This window comes from Branchiostoma lanceolatum, chromosome 19 (genome assembly GCF_035083965.1).
Source record: "Branchiostoma lanceolatum isolate klBraLanc5 chromosome 19, klBraLanc5.hap2, whole genome shotgun sequence".
In the NCBI taxonomy this organism is placed as follows: Eukaryota; Metazoa; Chordata; class Leptocardii; order Amphioxiformes; family Branchiostomatidae; genus Branchiostoma; species Branchiostoma lanceolatum.
In genome coordinates this window covers 7,184,112-7,205,033 of record NC_089740.1, presented here as the reverse complement: position 1 = coordinate 7,205,033, position 20,922 = coordinate 7,184,112, and the positions used below count along the sequence as shown (strand labels likewise).

General features: G+C 41.0%; 2 protein-coding genes across 4 annotated transcripts; one reads left to right on the top strand and one right to left on the bottom strand.

Moving 5' to 3' along the window:
- Nucleotides 1-14,782, bottom strand: LOC136424909 (mitochondrial coenzyme A transporter SLC25A42-like). Of its 2 annotated transcripts, none has more exons than XM_066413557.1 (8): nucleotides 14,569-14,782; nucleotides 10,431-10,541; nucleotides 8,780-8,888; nucleotides 7,361-7,386; nucleotides 6,933-7,093; nucleotides 6,363-6,482; nucleotides 1,657-1,808; nucleotides 1-1,084 (listed from the first exon to the last, which is right to left on the bottom strand). In XM_066413557.1, the coding sequence occupies exons 2-8, from the start codon at nucleotides 10,518-10,520 to the stop codon at nucleotides 765-767; spliced, it is 978 nt and encodes a 325-aa protein (XP_066269654.1). In that variant the 5' UTR covers nucleotides 10,521-10,541; nucleotides 14,569-14,782; the 3' UTR covers nucleotides 1-764. The 2 variants fall into 2 exon arrangements, with proteins under 2 accessions (XP_066269654.1, XP_066269655.1); XM_066413558.1 differs by lacking the exon at nucleotides 14,569-14,782 and adding an exon at nucleotides 11,249-11,375.
- Nucleotides 14,783-15,302: 520 nt separating this feature from the next.
- Nucleotides 15,303-20,554, top strand: LOC136425438 (calmodulin-like protein 4). Of its 2 annotated transcripts, XR_010754037.1 has the most exons (6): nucleotides 15,303-15,339; nucleotides 15,433-15,463; nucleotides 17,736-17,876; nucleotides 18,297-18,485; nucleotides 18,954-19,147; nucleotides 19,824-20,554. XR_010754037.1 is itself a non-coding variant. In XM_066414294.1 (5 exons), the coding sequence occupies exons 1-5, from the start codon at nucleotides 15,337-15,339 to the stop codon at nucleotides 19,049-19,051; spliced, it is 462 nt and encodes a 153-aa protein (XP_066270391.1). In that variant the 5' UTR covers nucleotides 15,303-15,336; the 3' UTR covers nucleotides 19,052-19,151. The 2 variants fall into 2 exon arrangements, 1 of the variants encoding a protein (XP_066270391.1); XM_066414294.1 differs by lacking the exon at nucleotides 19,824-20,554 and having other exon boundaries at nucleotides 18,954-19,151.
- Nucleotides 20,555-20,922: the final 368 nt, after the last annotated feature.

Here is a 20,922-nt window from a genome sequence, read left to right as displayed (position 1 = left end):
TCATTTCAATGTTGTAATTTCAATAAACATGCGACAATACATTAACAACATTCCAAAGTTATTTTCTATATACTCTACATCTTTACATCCACCAATAAAACAGTTATATAATCAATGTACAATCAGTTATGAATGTGTGGTTTTCTAGTGCAATTACTGCTCAACGTATAGTCACAGTTAACAATGACTATGTCATACATTTTCAAATCTCCAACATTTATGAACCTTTTTCTCTAGATAAGAAATCCACCCCTGTATTTAAATGTGTTATGATCCAAAAGTATTCAGCACCAAGAATACAGCTGGGTTGTACCATTTTTACAAGGGGGAGCTTGCATATATATTGCATAACTTTCAGTCATCTGACTAAAAAGGTTTGTGTGAACTACAAACACATTTCTTAGGCAATTGAACAGATATATGTAGAAACACCATGATTTCCCCACCCCCTTTTTGAAGAATACATGTGTATGTATGATGATATCGACTAACGACTTCTTTGCACTTGACATACGTGTATTCCTGTACCTTTAGACTAAAAGATAAATACTAAGGTACAAGAAAGAGCACACCGCTCTGCATGGTAAGCACCACCTTACAGCAAGCTTGATATCATTTCTGTAGACATTTGCCGCTGCATTGTGTAGAGGCAACCAAGGTACGAATCGTACAATCATGCAAAAATATCACTACTTCAAAAAAATCTATACAACGTACGGCTTTTACCCACGGTCGTTTTTTAAAAAGGGAATACATTTTTCATATCAGGTGTCCTTGAACATGGCAAGTCTGTGCAATGTATGCTGGGTAAGGTCAAAGGTCGTGAAGCTTATCCCTACAGCGATCGGCCCTTTGACCCAGTTCATGCTCAGGCCCTTGTACAGCCCTCTCCTCACGCCCTCCTCTTTGATAATCATTCGCGCCGTTCCCAGGATGCTACTGCACGGGTTTCCCGTCACGCCCTCCGTCTGCATGCGGCGCCGGATCACGTCCAGCGGGTACGACGCGGACTGACCGAACAGCCCCGCCAGCATCCCGAATATCAGTCTTTGGATGGGGTTGGGCTCCTTGCCACCTGTGAAATCTTGGGGAGAGAAATAAAGACACGTAAAGTTTGTATCATTCAAATTATGTTTTGCAGTTGCATCACAATTCTTAAAACCAACATAAACAATTTTCAAAAGACTTCTGGTCTGAAACTTCAATGATCAGTCAATCATCTATTTCATTAGGGTAATGCCATCTTTTTTCAGCCGTTAAACTCGTGGTGTCATATCAGTTGGCCTAACAGTTAAGGTGTTTGGCACAGAACCCAGAGGTCCTGGGTTCGAATCTCGACATGTCACTGACGTTTTGCCCTTGGGTAAGGCACTCAACACGACTTTCTTCACTCCTCGCAGGTGTAAAATGGGTACCTGACTTTGGGTGGGGAGGTAAAGGTGGTGGAAAGAGAGGGTTGGGCTCTGCCTTCCATTACCGTGCCCTAGACACAGTGGATAACAACCTACTGCCCATACTGGTATCGCTTCATAAAAGGCTATGGGACTATCTTTACAAACTCGTTTGAAAAAAAAAGGTATCCATAGCTCTTGCCCATTTCTACCTGATGAAACCAGACCAATAGCTCTCATTAATTTCTGCCTGATGAATGCTCACCTGACAATAGAATCTTCAGAGTTTCGTATGTGAAGAAACTGGTGCCTGCGTACGGAATAACCCCCAGGATGGTGGGGGTGAACCCTCGGTACAGGGTGCGCCCGCCCTCTTCTTTGATAATGTGTGCAAAGCAGTCAGGCAGACTGCTGTATCTGTGGAGGAGAAAAATGTTTTGTTTATCTCTGTGCAAACAACACACTTCAAGTTAAAACAAACGAGGTATCTCCATGATTAAGCCCCTATCTTACTGTTGGCAGCCTTGCTCTATCCTAAATTGGATTTGTGTTACCACTGACTTTATAATGAGAATATCATGTGAAACGTACAAGTATGACTTAAAAGACAACAGAACACACAAAGAGTAAAAAGATTCGTTTTTTTATTGATTCGTTGAGTGCTCTGTCAAATCCACTCGGTCGCAGTGAGGTCACCAACGTGTCGTGGGTCCAGTGAGATAGGGGATACTCTAGTATAGCTCTGTTTGACACTACAGTAAATTCTGTTATTTTCATTTTGTGGCAGAAGGGGATTGGAGGTTTTCACAGTGTTCTAACTTCGCAGTTGACCAATTCTGTAGTACACTACTAACAGTAGTAATACGGGAAGGAGATGTCAGAGGTCAGTGACAGGGGTCAGCCATATTTTATCTGAGTGAGTTGGTTAGCTTTTAAATTTGTTTTATATCTTGCTCTAAGATTAACCAACCACGCACATTGCCACTACTTGATCATACCTAATGTTGTACTGAACACTTGCCCTTAAAGTTCGTTATGAAATTTTAACTCAGACCTGTTTTTAAGACTTCTGAAATCCCATCCGTATGAATACTTCTGTGATGGGGAGGGCGGCACTACCTGAACCTCTGACGTCCCCCTAACAACAACTTTTACTACTCTGTATAGTATTTTAAATTGTTATATAGGATTTTGGTGTGATCTCTTATGAATTTCCGTGTGTAAGTCGTGAGAATTACTCTGTACCAACACATGTCATTGTGATCTCATTAGGTTCCTCAGTGTGATAACTTTTGATAACTGTAGTTACTATTATTACATGTACCTAGGATATTAGATTAAGTGAAAATTCTTTAGGTTTTAATTACAATTTTTTGATCATCCAAGTGCTTCCCTTACTAGATATTGCTTGAGTTTCCGTCCCCCCTCCCAACACCTAAGTACGCTAATCAAATTAAGTCACCACACCTGGCCCACAAGTGCTAGTGGCAAACCAAAATGCTTGTTGGTCAATATTGCTTTGTCAAACTTCTGATTCACATAACAACTCTACTCTGCGGGGACAGAGACCCAAATTCCTGTGTGTCAAACATGACTATACCTCACCTACAAAGTGCAGGGTCTAACCCCAAGAACCTGCTTACCTTTGTCCACCTTAACGCTAGAAGTCTGTTGCCAAAGATAAACGAGTTAAGATTCCTAGCATCGGCGTCACATATTGACGTACTTGGTGTAACTGAAACATGGCTTAGTCCCGACGTAACAGATCATGACATCGAAATAGAAGACTACCATATGTATAGGAGGGATAGAAATAGGCATGGAGGCGGAGTAATTATATATGTTAGCGATCTCTTGTACTCGGTAAGACGCAATGACATTGAGAACAACGACATTGAATCTGTATGGTGTGAAATATCTAAATCAAATGCCAGTTTTCTTATCAACTGCACTTACAGACCACCTTCGGCAGATGATACCTTTTTCGATACTTTCGACTCACAACTACACAGAGCTACAAGTTGCACACAGTCTGTTAAGTTTGTTCTAGGGGACTTTAACTCCAAGAACAGTAACTGGCTGAGTAATAACATCACGGATAACCCCGGTCGTCAGCTGGAAAACATCCTCTTGGACTACAAACTAGAGCAGGTGCTTCACGAGCCTACTCGCCGTGGAAACTTACTGGACTTGATCATCACGTCCCACCCAGCGATGTGCAACCAAGCTGGCACCATGGCACCCCTGGGGGACTCGGACCACCTGACAACTTTTGTAACACTGAACCTTAATGCTACTCGGTCCTGTGGAAGAAGGCTTGTCTGGCTGTATAAAAAAGCAAATTTTGAAACACTCTGTGAAAACCTCAGTAATGCCCCTTGGAATGTAAATTTTGTATATGATTCAATGGACGATGTCTGGGACTCCTGGTACACTATGTTCCTTACAATATGCAAGCAACATATTCCTCATAAACTTGTCTCCTCGCAAAAATCAGCAAAACCCTGGATAAACGGCAACAAGGAGATCAAAAGTGCGATCCGCAGAAAACATCGCCTTCACTCCAAGGCAAAGCAGAAGGACACCCCAGAAGCCTGGTCACTCTACAGAAGCCAAAGAAACCTGGTCACTGCCCTAACCAGAAGAGCTGAAGCTACTTATATCAGGGAAGTCCTGACTGACGTAGAGGGTGGAAACACAAGACGTTTCTTTAAGTACACCAAGGCCGTACTAGGACAAGCTTCAACGGGCGTACCAGCACTTAAAATGGGGACTAACATCCTTGACACTCCCAGGGGGAAGGCCACAGCACTAAACGACTACTTCGTGCAGCAGACCGACTTACCCGGCAAAGATGACTCCTCCCCTGTTTTCGTTCCACCCGTCTCTCCTGGGACTTTCCTTGAAACACTTCAAGTAACAGTGGACGATGTCCGTCAGCAACTCCTCAGCCTCAAGGTCGGAAAGTCTTGCGGCCCAGACGACATTACACCGAACCTCCTACGGCGAGTGGCCGACCCCATCTCAGGACCATTAACAAAACTGTTCAATATGTCGCTTTCCCTCGGACAAGTGCCCTCCAGATGGAAGGAAGCAAACGTGACCCCAATCCACAAAGGAGGTAGCCGCCATGCTCCCAACAACTATAGGCCAATATCCCTCCTGAACATCATTCCCAAAGTTTTGGAAAATATTGTAAACAAACGCCTAATGGAACACATTAGTCCAATGCTGACACAGTACCAAAGTGGATTTCGAGCGCAGGACAACACAACTCTTCAACTGGTCCGACTTGTTGACGAGTGGACCAAAGCCATTGACAAAGGAGAGGTGGTTGGCTGCGTATTCTTGGACCTGCGAAAGGCTTTTGATAAAGTCTGGTACAACGGCCTCTTAGCCAAACTGGAAGGATACGGAATTCGTGGACGGGTTCTTGAGTGGTTCCAGAGTTACCTTACAGAACGACGTCAACGAGTGGTTGTCAATGGCGCAACATCTGACTGGAAGACCCCCCTTGCTGGAGTCCCACAGGGCTCTGTTTTAGGACCTACACTTTTCATTTTATACATAAACGATCTGCCCTCCAGATGTACAACCTGTGTGGCGAACTTGTTCGCAGATGATACCTCACTCACAGCAGCTCACCGTTCTATCAATACTGTTGTAGACTCACTGAACAAAGACCTTGCCACTGTATCAGACTGGCTACAAAGCTGGAAACTCGAGGCTAACGGAGACAAATGCAAAGTTATGTTTCTCACTACCCGTCCCCTCCCACAAAGGATCCCCCCAGTTATCCTAGCCGGTACTATTCTGCAGGTTGTTTACAGCCACAAACACCTGGGCGTGACCTTAACCTGCAAGCTCACATGGTCTTTGCACGTTGAAGCCACAACAAACAAGGCCAGACGAACGGCTGGAATGCTCTGTGCTCTACGGAAGAAGGTGCCCAAGAACATTCTACTACAGCTATACAAGATCATGATAAGACCAGTTTTAGAATATGCTGACATAGTATGGTCAGGCCTCACCGCACGCGATGCAAGATCAGTTGAATCTGTCCAGTACCGATCAGCTAGAATGATAAGTGGACACCGTGGAATCCCTTACCCTTCCTACCGAACCGTCTACTCCCAACTATGTCTTCCCTCACTCACCTTCCGCCGTAAATTCCACACAGTCACCACCCTCTTCAAACTCATGAACGGACACTGCCCACCCCACCTACTCAGTCTTCTACCAACAACAAGATCATCTTCCATAGACTCCAGATATCCCCTCCGAAATGGAAATAACCTCTCTGTGCAAACTCCCAAAAGCGTTAGGACTCAGAAAGCGTTCTTCCACAGGGCTACCAAACTCTGGAACTTGCTTCCACCAGAAACACGTACAGCTACCTCTGTATCCTCCTTCAGAGGAAAAGCTTGGGCCTCCCTAGGAGACCCGTTCTTGGTCTAAGTTAATATACATATGTATACACTTCTATGCGACACTAGCTGTTAACATTATAATTACACGCAAGTATTTCAATAGAATGTAAGAAGTTTTAGTCTACACTGTCTAAAATAGTTAATTCGTGTACATAATTGTAAATACGTATGTCAACCTCTTAATTAATTTGGTAGTGATTTCTATGTGTGCTTAATGAAATGATTATGTATGTTATTTGTAATGATAACGTTTTTCTCCCAGGGTTGCCCTTTGTAATAGCTTAAGCTAGTTGGGCAACCCTGGCATGTTTGTAAATACAATGCATGCCAAATGAATAAACAAACAAAGGCATAGTTACGGTGTCCTGATTTTGCTATGGTAAGGTCAACATGAAAATTGTAGAGACAAATTACAACAACTCTTTCGAAATCTACAGTATACAACATTCTTGTGAAACTAGAAAATTGGCAAGACTGGAAATTGGATTTGTTACAATCCAAATAAAATCAAGTTAACTTTGTGTGAAACCTTCCTACTTACTTTGCCTTTTTAGTTACGGCCATCCTAGCTCTGACCATGTCCAGTGGGTAGGTACAGGTAGTGGCGGTCACTCCGGCCATCGAGCCAGCCAGGAATCTGGTGTAGGGCGGGGGTGACTTACTGAAATAACAACAACAATAATAACAACAACATCAACAAAATGGGAGAGGTCCAGCCACACAAATAACCAAAACAGTTACTTCAACTAGAGCAATCTGCTAGGGGGCCTAAACCTACACCACTTCTTTATCACACATTATCTACCATAGAAAAATCAAGACCATAGCACGTCCAGGTCAAAAGATACAAAAACGGAAGTTCTGCTGCAGTACCAAGGTCAAATTCCAGGGGGACCAAAATCTATCTTGACCTTTGTGTTACCAACACCTACCAACATACCAAATATCATCGTAATCAATTCAGAGGTTCTTGAGTTATGCTGACTACAAAATCTAGAAACACAAAAACACACACACACACATACAGACAGACATACCCAAAAATATCTCTATTAAATAATTAGTAGAATTCTACACATTTCTTGATGAATTTCTGAACACCATAACTTACAGTCTTTTGTAGGATGCCCTGAACATTTTCTTGTACTGTTCATGTGAAGCGAACTGTATTGCAGCATACGGTATGACCCTCGCCATGGTGGCTGAGTTCCCGCGCCATAGACTGACGACACCCTCATTCTTGTACGTCCTAAAGATGACTTTGTAGGCTTCCTGAAAGGGATACAGAACAAACTGTTGACTCCTAAGAATCTGGGTGCTAGCTAGCTATGCATCCATGCGCCTTTTGGATGCTCTACACTAAAATAACATGTTTTCTACAAATGTATATCTTATCTACTAGATCATGTTACAATACTGGTCATTTTAGACACTGGGAATTCAGAGAACTGGATTGAATAGCTTAAAAGAGTGTGACAGAAATACTGGCACTGTACTACTAAAGACAGCAGGTAATTACATGGTTGTGCTTTGGCTTACCTTTGCTGAAAATCTGTTATGAGATACTGAAAAAAAAAGGAACAATGATGTTACAACAAATGTCAACAAAAAAGGTCATTAATCAGCAAATCTATGTCTCACATAAAAGTCTGTGTATCCCCAAAACAACAGCTTCAATAGTACTAGACTGATTAATTAACCACTGGGCCATTGTTGCGAATATTTGGTGGTGCCTTAGAATAGATCGTATCTACCATTTTCCCAAACATTTAGAATCCTGTCTATAGTGACCACCTTTTTACTATAACAATTTTCTTCAACTCTCCAAGACAGGTTTGGCTATTTTCTAAGTACTGCTATACAAAATCACATTGGCTGCCTAGATACCAGACTTAAAAAAAAACTGGCTTAACCCAACTATAGTATACCCATATACACACAGCCTAACAACTGGTAGCTAATACTACTAATCTCCAAGCGGATCTATTGGTGACAAAGACCATATCCAATGGAGCAAAATTCACCACTTGCCACTTGCCCATTAGAAACAGTCTTTGCCACGGATAGATCTGCTTGGAGATTAAGCTAATACTAAGGTGGGCTATACATCTGGAAAAGGCTGCTAGCCAGGAAACAATGAACAAATTATGGGGAGTATTGAACCCTAGAAAGTGTTGTCATTCTGTAAATCTGTGGGTGCGGCATAATAATGGAGCAGGCATGCAAGAGATAGCACTGTAGCACACTTTGATTTTTGTCTTTTTCAATGGTTTAATTATAAAAAATCAAAATACTGAAAATCATCCCAACCACAATGGATTTTCATGCCTATCAGGTTGTCAGGGAAAATATAATTCATCACAATCAAGCTGACTCAACTAGCTTAACCATTAATGACCAGAATTTAATGCTGTCAAATTACAGAAGTTTACAATGTGTAAACCAAAAGATAGGTGTGCCTCTTCTTTTCTGACCCAAGAAATATTCTTTCAAACTAAATCTACTCCCCAATATATGCCTTACTTTGCATTGCATCCATTCTTTTTTTTTACAAATACAGTACAATGTATATCAATTTGTGGACAACTTGTTCTATTTTGTCATTATTTACATGTAGCAGAGGTAGCATCTGTATGTCTACAATACAACAGCTGCAATAAAAAAACTGATTAGTTCCAGAATGCAAGATAACAACAGTTCTTCCTCCTTCTAGGCTGCAGAATTTTGTTGTTGTATCTACTACACAAATTGCCATCTAGATTTGAACTATGTATCTTGTTATGAATATTGTATTTTTATTTATAGGTTATGTACTAGGTTAAGTTGTCGTTCGTCTGTATTTTTTGGTCAGCCGCTACCAGTGAAAGCTGCCTAGGCAGTCCCAAGTAATGACTGGTCTCATTGTCAATAAATAAATAAATAAAGAAAGTAAAAGTAGAAATGGTGAATTTGTCTTACCTTGAAACATAATCTTGGTTCTGTCTAGCGGAGCAACGGTTGTCTTGGCGATGGCGCCCGCGATGGCCCCAGCCGCCAGGTTAGCCACCACTTTCCTCCGCTCATGTTGCTATGGAAACAGAACATGTTCTAGAACAACTGGCTACAATATTTTTCCAACAACTGATACGAAATAATCAATATCAATTTAAGTGAGACTTGATAATAGCAAATTATATTTAGCCTTTAGATTTTCTTACATAATATCATACCTGATTTTAACATCAAATGACCAAAAGGGACACAGTCTTTTGTACAAAAAGCCTCTAGCTCTATGAGACTCAATCAATTAGGTACCTGGTAATTGTGTCAATTAGGTACATACATGTACCTGAAGGGACCACCGTAAATATTAATTAAAAACAAACTTTTAAAGGTGCAACAACAAAACAGCAAATTGTTCAATTGAATACAGGTAGCTGGCCACTGTACAGTTTATTACAGTCAGTGTCATTCAATGACACTGGTGTTGTTTAAGGTAACTTATGGTTGTGACTTGTGACATCATAAAAGAACAAACAAGGAACTTTGTACCAATGGGGTGTGGGTCAGTCAGTGTCATTTAAGGACATTGGGGTCATTTAAGGGCACCTTGTCAAGGCCCCCTTAAGGGTGCACCCCCTAGTTTATTTTGGGTCTCAATTCGAGTTTGTACACCCTCAAGTCTAGCGACCGTCTCTTCCATGAAATACTTCTGAGCCAAAACAACTGTGAATGGGAATGAAGGATATCCCTCTAGCTACAAGAAAACCCGAGTTTCGGTTTCTTCAATCTCTGTAATTTTAGTAAATATTAGACGGAAAAAGTATTTTTCCGTAAAAAATGAGGCGCAAAATTGGGCATTTTCCCGTCGTACTAAACACATCACAAACTTTTTTGACACGAAAATAACTGTTAGTGTCAGAAAGAGAAAACTGCAAGGTATAATCAAACCCATTATAAAGAAAATGCTACCACTTAGATTTTCACAATAACACGACGCGCGAGGTAATGCAACACGGCCAAAAGAACGCAACAAAGGTCAATCTGGGTCAAAGGGGCAGTTTACCTTCAACGCGTATGGATATCCGGAAGTAAGGCTCGGATCGAAACGCAATTTCCATCCAAAACACACCAATTCATACGCTTTTCAGCCACGTTAGTATTTAATGTCAGTTCGAAGCACATTTTGAGAAATGTGAATTCAAACCCAGACCCTCGAAACCCTTTCGTCCCTTTTTTGTTGCGCACTACCAGGGACCCTTGTCGTGGAAGAACTGGTGCGTGCACCGTTAAATGATCCCAATGTCCTTAAATAACACTGACTGACCCACACCCCAAAGTTGTACAGTACAGTATCAGTCTATGCTATTCTATGACATGTTCGCATACCCAAAAGAATCATTCTCAACCTACTAGATAAAACTGCATCCCACATCAATCCCATTTCCAGAAAAGTTACAGACAAAATTCATCTTAAGAGTTAAAGAGCTGGTCTGGGTGCCAATTTCTAATCCCACACATGTATGATCATGAAGTCCTGAATGCTATATCGCTCATTAGATTATTTTTCCATTTAGTAAAAATTGAGGTGCAAAACTGAATTGCATTGGTGAAGCCCATCAGAACTGACCCGTCTGATTTCTTCCTCCTGCTCCAACGTTGCCGTCCTGTCCTGGATCGCTGCGACGGACGACGCTGATTCCCGTGACGGCTCAATCATCACAGCTTACTTCTGCTACATCTAAACAGAGCAAAACAACCCATGTATGATATGAATTATCATTAACCTTCTCCCTGCTGCCTAACTCTGTAATTAATAGAGAATGAGGTGCCAAACAGCTACTTCAGTGTGCAGTAAAGGTTAAACTTAAATCCTTTCTTATATATAATAGTCTGTGTTCACAAATTTTGTGCATTTGCAGCATCTACAGATCAAAGCTTTAACCTTGTGATTAAATCAGTTTTTTCCTCATATCAGATGTGATGTTTGGCCTTTTGATTGACATCTGACCTTAATCTATAGGTATGTGGGAGGTTTGATTGATGTTTGATCACAGGTAAGTTGACCTTTTTCGTAGGAAATCACACCAAATCTAATCAAGTAACTGTTCTCTTCTAAATGACCAATACATGTACTTGTACAAAAGTATTACTACAACTATCAGACTGGCATAAGTCCACTTCTTCTGTAATCCTTTACATATTTTCTAATGCGACTCCAATAGACATAAGAAGATCTCGTATATACAAATCAAATCTGTGAAAAGCCCCTGGGAATCTATCATGAATAAAATATAGCCAACTATCTCTGCCTCTTGGTTTAAAGTTACACACATAGGGATACACATACAAATTCATGACACAGAGAATGCACATGTACACATGCACAAATCACAACAACAAAATATGACAGTATACAAACATTTGAAGATAATCAAAACATCCTACCAAGATACTGTCACAGTTGTTCCCAATGGTTTAGGTGATATCCTGAACCTGAAGTCATGTTTCTTTTCTTAGCTACTGGCTATATCCACGTTCACACGGTCTTTATAGAGACATACAGACGTATATCAACGTAGTCACGCGGTTTACGTGGCCCACGTTTACGCCTACGCCAGGTAAGGCACGTCTCGTGCTCGGCACGTGATGACGTCAGGACGTAACGTCCACGTTCTTACATCATAAACTACATACAGAGACAACAACAGAGCCTTGACTAGGATCTCAACTCTAAAAGTACAATATGTGAATCGTAGGTTTTTGTTGTTGTTTAGACAACGACTGAACGAAGCCCAGACAACAACAACATGTAAACTAGACTGGCCGTCATTTGCTTTAAGAGCAAATTCAGCATATTTCACTTCGCCCCCCCCCCATGCAATAATTGATCTTTTGACGAAATGGACCATCCAAAAATTCCATCTAAACACAAGAAGACTTGTCCCAAGATCTATTTATTCTTCATCTACATTCATTAACATGCTTGAACATATGCAAAGATACACAACAATACTATACACTATATATAAAAGTACAATACTATACATCACCCTGGAAAAATGCGCAAACATGCACTATGCAAATATACAAAACTATAACGTTGGGTAACATAAATTCGCGGGGTACTTAAATTCACGATTTTTCGAAAACGGGGTATTTAGGGATATGTGCTAGATGCAACATCAGTAATACCGCTAGAAATGCAAACTTGACAGACTAACGTATTCAGAACACTGGCTGAAAAGCTTCGATAACCATGCATTAGAAGGCGACGAGGACAAAAACTCTCCGTCCCTTATTGGAACAGCCTGAGGGCTTCGTGGGAGAATCACACTGCATCGTTGTCGGCTGGTTTATAAGACAAATGTCACATCCGCTTCCTGCTAATCACAATCATTTACAAGACAACTTATTTTCTTAAAATTGCTGACCTGCAATTGGACTCTAAGTGTGATCAATCATCAAAACCCCTCTTTGTTGCTACAACCTACGACACGTGTATTTTCCCGCCGCCATATCAATACCCAGAATCCTGTTGTCAAGCAGACGACAAAGGTTTGTGAGGAACACTTTTTTGTCTAAATGTTGCGTGTGATTGTGGACTGAGGACGATATTTTCCTCAAAGTTTGCTTCTAACACAACAAGGAAAACATGGACATAGTAGTATTATCAATGCTACGGCATCCGGCTAACTTGCCATGAATAATGTACTCGTTGCCATGACGGTGGATGTCGACTTTGACGTTCTACCGACTCAACACACGGGTTGTTCCCGTAGGCCTGATGCGTGCGGTACGGCCGTTTTTTCGTGTATTTTTTTTACTTAGACACATCTATATCCATAGCACTCTCCTCAAGCCAAGGATGGAACGAATAGCTGCTGTATAAAATGTAATTAGCGGTAAGATATTCAAGACGAATCTTCTCTCCTGAATTAATGTTCACACCTGTTCGACAACACCGTCATTGTGCATGCGGCGGACGGTAGTTTCAAGTTGAAATATTATGGTGTCAACACGACTAGAGACAAAATCTACCATATACATGATTAGTGCAAACTTTAAGATAGTACATGATACTGACAGAATAATAGAAAAAAAGGATGGTTTATTGTTCTGCTGGATTTATTTTAGTCAACCATTATCGGAAAAATGGCGAATTCATGTTACCCAACGTTCATCTCTATTACTATTAGGAGGGGGAAGGGCTTCGTGGCACATACAAAGGCCGACCCGACATTGGTTTATTCTATATAAAACAATTTCATATGTAAACCATTATGAGATAAATAGCGTATGAAATTTCTAGTCTATTCTTAACCTTGCTATTCAAAAAGTATTAACAATTTAAGTTGTGTTGAACCCCTACAACGCAAAATGAACTATTAAAAACGTGCTAGATAACTACCGCATAAAAAGCCAACAATGCCTGTATTTTTTACAGTAAAATCATTTCAACAATTCAAAAGTTTGCTGATATTCATTCACATCATGTGTAGACGATCACGCTTTGAGAGGCGCTTGTGAAGTATTACTTCCTGGGTCAAAGGTTGTTGGTGCGGAAAGTGAAACTGCATGCAAACCTGCTCGCAATCGATCAGATCGGCCTACCTCGGCCTAGTGGTATATCATCATCGTTGGTATGGGTTTAATTATAAGTTGTATATAAGTGCGACACAACCAATTCAGAGACGGATTGCATTTTTCTCGTCGTCAAGTCGTGATTTATTAGTGGTTGAAGCCGCCATAATTACATTTGACCATGCCCCAAAAACCATGTTTATTTGGCAACATTTGCGAGAGCATCATACTTTGCCAATCTCCCTCGGAGTCCCTCTCGATGCATAAATTGACTGTTTCAAAATCACCCGTGCAAACAAATTCAAGTTCTGCGAGACACCAAGAGCTTCTTAGTGCAAAGGCTTGCGTGTTTACCTGCAACATGACCTCAGGTTACCTGAAAAGAACACATGTTCTTTGGCCAGCAGCAAATGGAACGCCCGGAACCTTAGATAGAACATGGATTCTTAGATAGAACATAGAACGGGGACAGCACTTTTGACCCGTTTTTGGTCTGAAAATGGGTCCAAAAGTCCCCAAAACGAAGCATTTTGAAGTGATGTACACCGGAAATGTGATTGAAATCCTGTAGGGACATGTTCAAGGCACCCTTGTGCCGAATTCCAGGTCATTTGCTTGTTATACCAGGGCACAGGAGCCCAAAATATAAAAATTGTCTAAAAATGCCCCAAAAAACCTACATAAAAATGATTTTAAGGCCTGTTTCAAAACGATTTAAAAAGGGCCTTTGGGTATTTGCCATCTCAACCTCCACACCAAATTTCAGGTCGGTTGGTTAAGAAATGGCGGAGAAGAAGCCATTTGAAGATTTGTCAGGAGGAGGAGAAGAAGAAGAAGAAGAAGAAGAAGAACCAGACAAATACAATATATTTCACTCTACCCATACCTCTAGGTATGGGAAGTGAAATATAAATAACAGTCACTATGATGTTGCAATTATTACGCAACACACACTAAAAACTCGGGATTTATAGCTTAACTTTATGGTACCGGTTTTTTAACTATTACCGATTGCTCTACAAAACTAGCAAAATTCTTGAACAACTGTCATTGATTAATAATACCGCCATAACAGATTGTACCAGTAAAGACAGAAAAATTATGGAGATCACCGAAAAAGTATTGACCTCGAGGTCAGTGTGTGCCCCGATTAACTTGTTTACCCCGACAAATGAAATCCTTACCTGAGCGAATTGAACACGTCCACGCTCACGAAACCCTGGGGTAAGTTCACAAACACATCAAGTATTCTCCAAGGATCAGAAAGTGTCAGAAAATACGAAGTTTCGGGAGCATTTCAGACTACAAAACGATGGACAATTCGGGAACTCCCCTCTCATATGCGCTGCAAGTCACGACCTTTGAGAGCGAGCATGTGACTCCCCTACAACATAAATGGTATAGCCCATTATATAGCTGTTCTCCGTATCTTTTATTATGCCTTATAAAAATATATAACAATCAGATTAAAATCATGCAAATAATATTCTATTAACCAAATTTATGTCGAAGTATTCTGATTTTATTTCTCAAGCTGTTCTTCTGGATCATATGATCATTTTAAAAGAAAGTGGAAAATTACATACACAGGCATACATTTATAGGCACATGAACAGCTATAACAAAAAAAATATTCCAGAATTTCCAACGTCAATATGAGAGATTGTCATTTACGTTATCCATGTTTTATTGTTTTAACTAAATGTTAGATGCAACAATACGACATTTGAACATCAATTGAGGAAATATACATTTTGTTGTTGTCAAGATTTCGCACAAACACTTTGCAATTTTTTTGATTCGTTTCTTTTTTTTTATGCACCACCACCACCACCGGCCCGCTTAGCCGTGCACCAATCCTCCCTGGACGAGATGCCCCACTGGGGTTTTGTCCAGTAAAATTAAGATTAAGAAGATTAAGATTCACCTTTGACCTCTAGCTTGATTTCAAAATGGTGGGTTGGTGAAGAATTTTTTCGCTCTTCCTCATATTATGGACTTTTTCTGAGGAATCTAAATATCTAACCGCATTTTTTCTTCATTTTCAGGCACAGTTTCTATCACAGGAACAGATCAATGGTAAGTAAGGCTTTTAAAAACTATTATCTGAGCAGAAAACGTTGCTAACATTTGTTTTGCTTTGCTGAAAAAAATCGACCCAGCTCTTGCGTGACTAAAGTAAGACACACCCAAATGGTCAGCTGGGCTTTCTAACATGATTACACTGTATTGTTAGCAGTTGATTTTGTCGTCTACTCTACTCTACTCTACTTAACTCTACTCTACTCTACTCTACTCTACTCTACTCTACTCTACTCTACTCTACTCTACTCTACTCTACTCTACTCTACATGTACTTTCTAACATGATTACACTGTATAAGCTAGTTCGGAGTTGCTACTACGCATGTGCAGTGTCAAAGGTGAAGGCCCCGGCGACGGAAACAGTGCTCGCCTCCACATTGTCTCGATTTGCATAACAACGCCCAGACGGGTCTTGTTTCCGTCGCGGGGGCCTTCACCTTTGACACTGCACATGCGTAGTAGCAACTCCGAACTACAGTCAAACCTGCCCAAGGCGACCACCCGGCGGACCGAGCAAAAACGGTCGCGATGGACAGGTGGTCGCCATGAAGAGGATTCTACTCACATGTTTCCAGGTCGAGGTTTTCAAATACAGTACGTAAATGGATGGAAAATTATGTGAATTTAGACAGCATGACCCCCACCAGGTTCAATTCTGATTGACAGGAAGATCCTAAAAAAAATGCATTTTCCGTTATCGATGTAATAATTGTATACCGCTACATCGTGTACAAATTTTCGTCATAATTTTTACTACAAAACAATGGTTGCCTCGATGATCTCGCAGCGCCCTCCCGCATTCACATGTTACATTAAATAGTACACACACACACGCACATCATCGAAGTTTTAAGGACTAAGACAGATCCCTAGAAAACGCCTGCTGGTCCCAGCCTTTTTTGGGGCGCCGACCGCTGGATGAAAAGGTCAAAAAGTTTTCGATCTGACCATAGGCTGTAGGCCTCGGAAGGAGAGTCTTTATATATACCGAATATATACCGGGATATCGGGTGATAGGCTGAGCGGATCCCGAACTTACCCGAAAGCCGACCTCGCCCGAAGGGCGCTCGTAGGTGGGCGCCCGTGGACGACGGGGGGCCGTCGGGAGTATTTGCATAACTATGGGGTAGGATGTCTTACGCAACTGCTCAGCGGGGAAGACAAACTCGCTATTGTTTTGAGTCCGCGGAGCTGAGGCCTACTGCCCATGATCTGACAACTAAAGATGAAAACGGAACGGTGTAATTTCGTCGCGCCGCGCCGCCATTAGCTCTGTGCGACCGCATCGAAAGGTAAGTCAGTGCAGCAGAACACACAGCGTCCAATAAAAGTTTGTGAGATTCATGGGAATAAAAAGAAAATAAGAATTTTAATTTTCAACAATAACTAGAGTATTCGTAAATGTTCATACACAAAAGCATCGTGTTTTAGAAAAGTCAGCGCTACGCCAAATCTGGGCCGCCCCAAATCCAAGATGGCGTCGGGACCAAGGAACAACATTTCTCGCCCGATGTTTTGCCCACCGCGAAGTAATTTTTCGGCGGAATTTAGCAAGACATAGACACATTTTTGTTGAAAATACAAGAAATAGATAGTAATTTCTGTGAAATCTGCCTTTTGACGCCATGCACTACGTATTCGTTTTGAAAATTGAGTTTAAACGGAACTGAGTTTGCGTTAAACTATAAGATTACGATAGGCACAACAACATCACAGACATTCGTCTTTACAATGTTTATAGGGGGAACGTTTTATTAAAACACTTCATGGAGGAATCGATGCTATAACATTGCTATTCCATATATTTTTGTCCTTATTTTTGTCCTTTACAGTCCTGAAAACATTTCCTTGAAATCCGACAGCAAAATGATCTGATGTCACCACACGCTTAAAAATTAGGCGGCCGCCATGGGCAGGGATTGTGCTCTGTGCGGTCCCAATTCGTGGCGGTCGCGGTCGCGTTGGACGGGTGGTCGCCTTGGGCAGGCAGCTTAATGCTTGTGCCTATGGGGAAAATTTTCGGGACCGAGAAAAAGCGGTCGCCATGGCCAGGTGGTCGCGTTGAAAAGGTGGTCGCCTAGGCAGGTTTGACTGTAGCTTATTGTTATCAGTTGATTTTGTCGTCTACTGTGCTCTGCTCTGCTCTGCTCTGCTCTGCTCTGCTCTGCTCTGCTCTGCTCTGCTCTGCTCTAATCTAATCTAATCTAAGCTACCCGAGCTCTACTCTAACAAGATTACTGATAATGATTATTTCCTTGTCTGTACAGAGTTCAAGGAGTGTTTCTCCTTGTACGACAAACAGCACAACAACCGTATCAATACGCGCGATCTGAAGACTGTGATGCGGTCCCTCGGACTAGCCGTCACCGAGGGGGAGGTTACAGCATACATCAAGGAATTCGACAAAGGTATATAAGTTTGGGAAAATGTTGGTTATGTAAATGATGTATGTAAACTTGTACAGTACTGGAAATCCTGAAATACTTGCAGTTGTTTAATGATGACAAGTTTCAGAAATTATCACTCTGTGAACGATACAGATTTTCTGTCAGTAATACGCTCATTGTGCACATCACTTCCTTTTCCTTGTTACTGTAAAATTAAGGAGGGTTTGCATGGGGTGATCCTGGCAAGGCCACGTAGAATTAAAGTGACCTATTAAGCCTCATATATGATTTACAAACAGCGCTTAATATTCAACTTAGAGCTTGACAGCCACTATCAACGGTGAATTGAAAAAGCTTGCTACATGTCATGGAAAAACGCATGCAGACCCTTATTAACTAATAAGTCCCTTTGAACTCACAGTAATTTGACACCTTTTCTAGGCAGGAAAGGTTACATCAACTTCTCCGACTTCCTGTCCATCATGCATCAGCAGCTTCAGAAGGAGAACCCTGCTAAGGAGATCCTGGACGCTCTGAAGTACACGGACAGACAGGGGCGGGGCTTCGTCATGGCGCCCGAGCTCAGGCACTGTCTGACCAAAACTGGGGAGAGACTCACAGATCGGGAAGGTGAAAATTGCTGAAATTTTGTTTAAGGTTTGAAATGTATCTATCCTAAGTGACTGAGTGCCAGGCTAATGTCTGTTGTAATATATCTACATTGTATCCTAAGTGACTAGGTGCCAGGCTAATGTTTGTTGAAGAGTATCTATCCTAAGTGACTGGGTGCCAGGCTAATGAGTAATGTCTGTTGAAAAGCATCTATCCTACATGTACATGACTGGGTGCCAGGCTAATGTCTGTTGTTTTGTATCTACATTGTATCCTAAGTGACTGGGTGCTAGTCTGTTAAAGAGTATCTATCCTACATGACTGGGTGCCAGGCTAATGTCTGTTGAAAAGTATTTGTCTTATGTGACTGGGTGCCAGGCTAATGTCTGTTGAGTATCCTACATGACTGGGTGCCAGGCTAATGTCAGTAGCTATCTTTTGTGTCTGGGTGCCAGGTAAATGTCTACCTTATCCCATGTTTTGCAGTTGATCACATGTTGCGGGAGGCAAACATCCAGCCCAACGGAGTCGTCAAGTACCCAGAGTTTGTGAAACAAATCACACTACCTCTACCTGACTACTGAGGAAACCAGTCCACATATGCATGACTGCTAGATAATGTAATTAAGCAGAAAAAGTATATAGTGATTGACAATAGGGCATAAGCATTGTTATAAAGACTTAGGCCACAGCAAGTAATTTTTATGGATGACATCAGCGCGCTCATTAATTTTCGCCTGATTTCGAAATAAAAAACAAGAAATTTCATTGCCCTCCGATGGTGGCCAACATGCCAAAAAATGGCAAATATGTCGTAAACATTGACAGTCTAAGGTGTTTCATTGCATTTGAATACCCAGTGTAGTTCCTGCCCATGATGGTATGATAACAAGCTGTTTTCTGCATTTGTTCTAGCAAGGACATTATATAAATAATGGGGGGGGGGGGGGGGTCTAGTAAATTGAGCTGTATACACAAGGTGTTTCATCGCATATGAATACCCAGTGTAGTTGCTTCAGATGATGGTACAACAAGATCTTTTCTGCATTTGTTGTAGTTAGTCTATTGAGATATATACACATCTACAAGGACATGTTTACTATTGAATGAAGGAGGTTTTATATCATATATTAATGAATGCAGGACTAAAACATAGGTTGAATACAGGACTAAAAGACCTGTTGGTCATGATATCATATTTCGTCGCCTCAATTCTTGTTTAACAAGAATTGTGATCTCAAAATTTGAAGATATAGGAATCTTGTTTTTTTTGGCCCGCCTTGTTTTTTTTTCGCCCTATCTCATTAATTTTGGAGTCTGCGGAGGATGTCATCCATAAAATTTACTTGCTGTGGCCTTAAGAGAAAAAGAAAGACTAAGCTGTCTCAGATCAATCTTTTTATCTGCATATTTTAGCTTAATTTCTTTACTGAACTTTCAGCTCTTTTTTTTCATCCTGACCAGTCAAGTTATGATTGTTGACTGTTTTTACCTGTAGATGCTAACTTTGAATGAGAATTTTACTTATTGAAGCCACAGGTAAATCCACTGGGCATTTTTAATGCTCAATTATAGTGTTAGACTTAGAGGCTTTTTTTTTTAAATATTGTGTTGGCTGACACATCAAATTAGAAACATTATCTTTTTGAAAAACAGCCTCTGCCTTTTACAGTTATTGTGTGATAATGTAGTGTTACTGTTCAGATTGATATTGACCAACTTCACCACATTCCCAACGGTTCTGTAAATGTTATAGGATTAAAACCTATCTTTTCGGCAGCTTTTGCACATTACATCTTACTGTGAGATGTTGGTAATACTTCTGTATTGAATTTGTGTATGTAGATTTTCCAAGTTGTGATACTGAATATGTTGTCAGCTATAGGTGATAATATTTAGAAATGGATAAAATTTGGTACTATGCAAGTCACATGCAACAACACAGAAGTTACATATCAATCGATAAGCACTATGAGTATGAGATATGCAGGCATACTTCATATCGCAAACTTCTATTTTCTTGAATGTGAAAAAATCACACATTTTATTGTCCCATGCACTATATCTAATATAAAATCAAGAAAAAGGTGTCTTGGAGTAGGTATCCTTTTTCTCTATCTCCGTAGTTAGTTGGTGGGGAAATACAAATGTTTTTATTCAATACATACAAAGTACATGTAGTTCAGTACATACAGATGAAGGGAAAGACAGCTAAGCAGGCATGGGAAGCCTGGTATCATCCTAGCTCTAGTTTGCTCCTCTGCTTGCTTCCCTGCCAAATAGTCAGGCAATAGAGGACATGACTGGCATTTGAATATTCACCTGGAATTTATAAGCGAGATCTCTGATTGGTTCCGAGTCGCATGGTCCTCTGTAAATGCATTTCATATTGGGGTTGGTAATTTTAGGGGTTGGAGAAAAGTGGGTAGTTCACTGCATTTAGTTTTAACGGTGG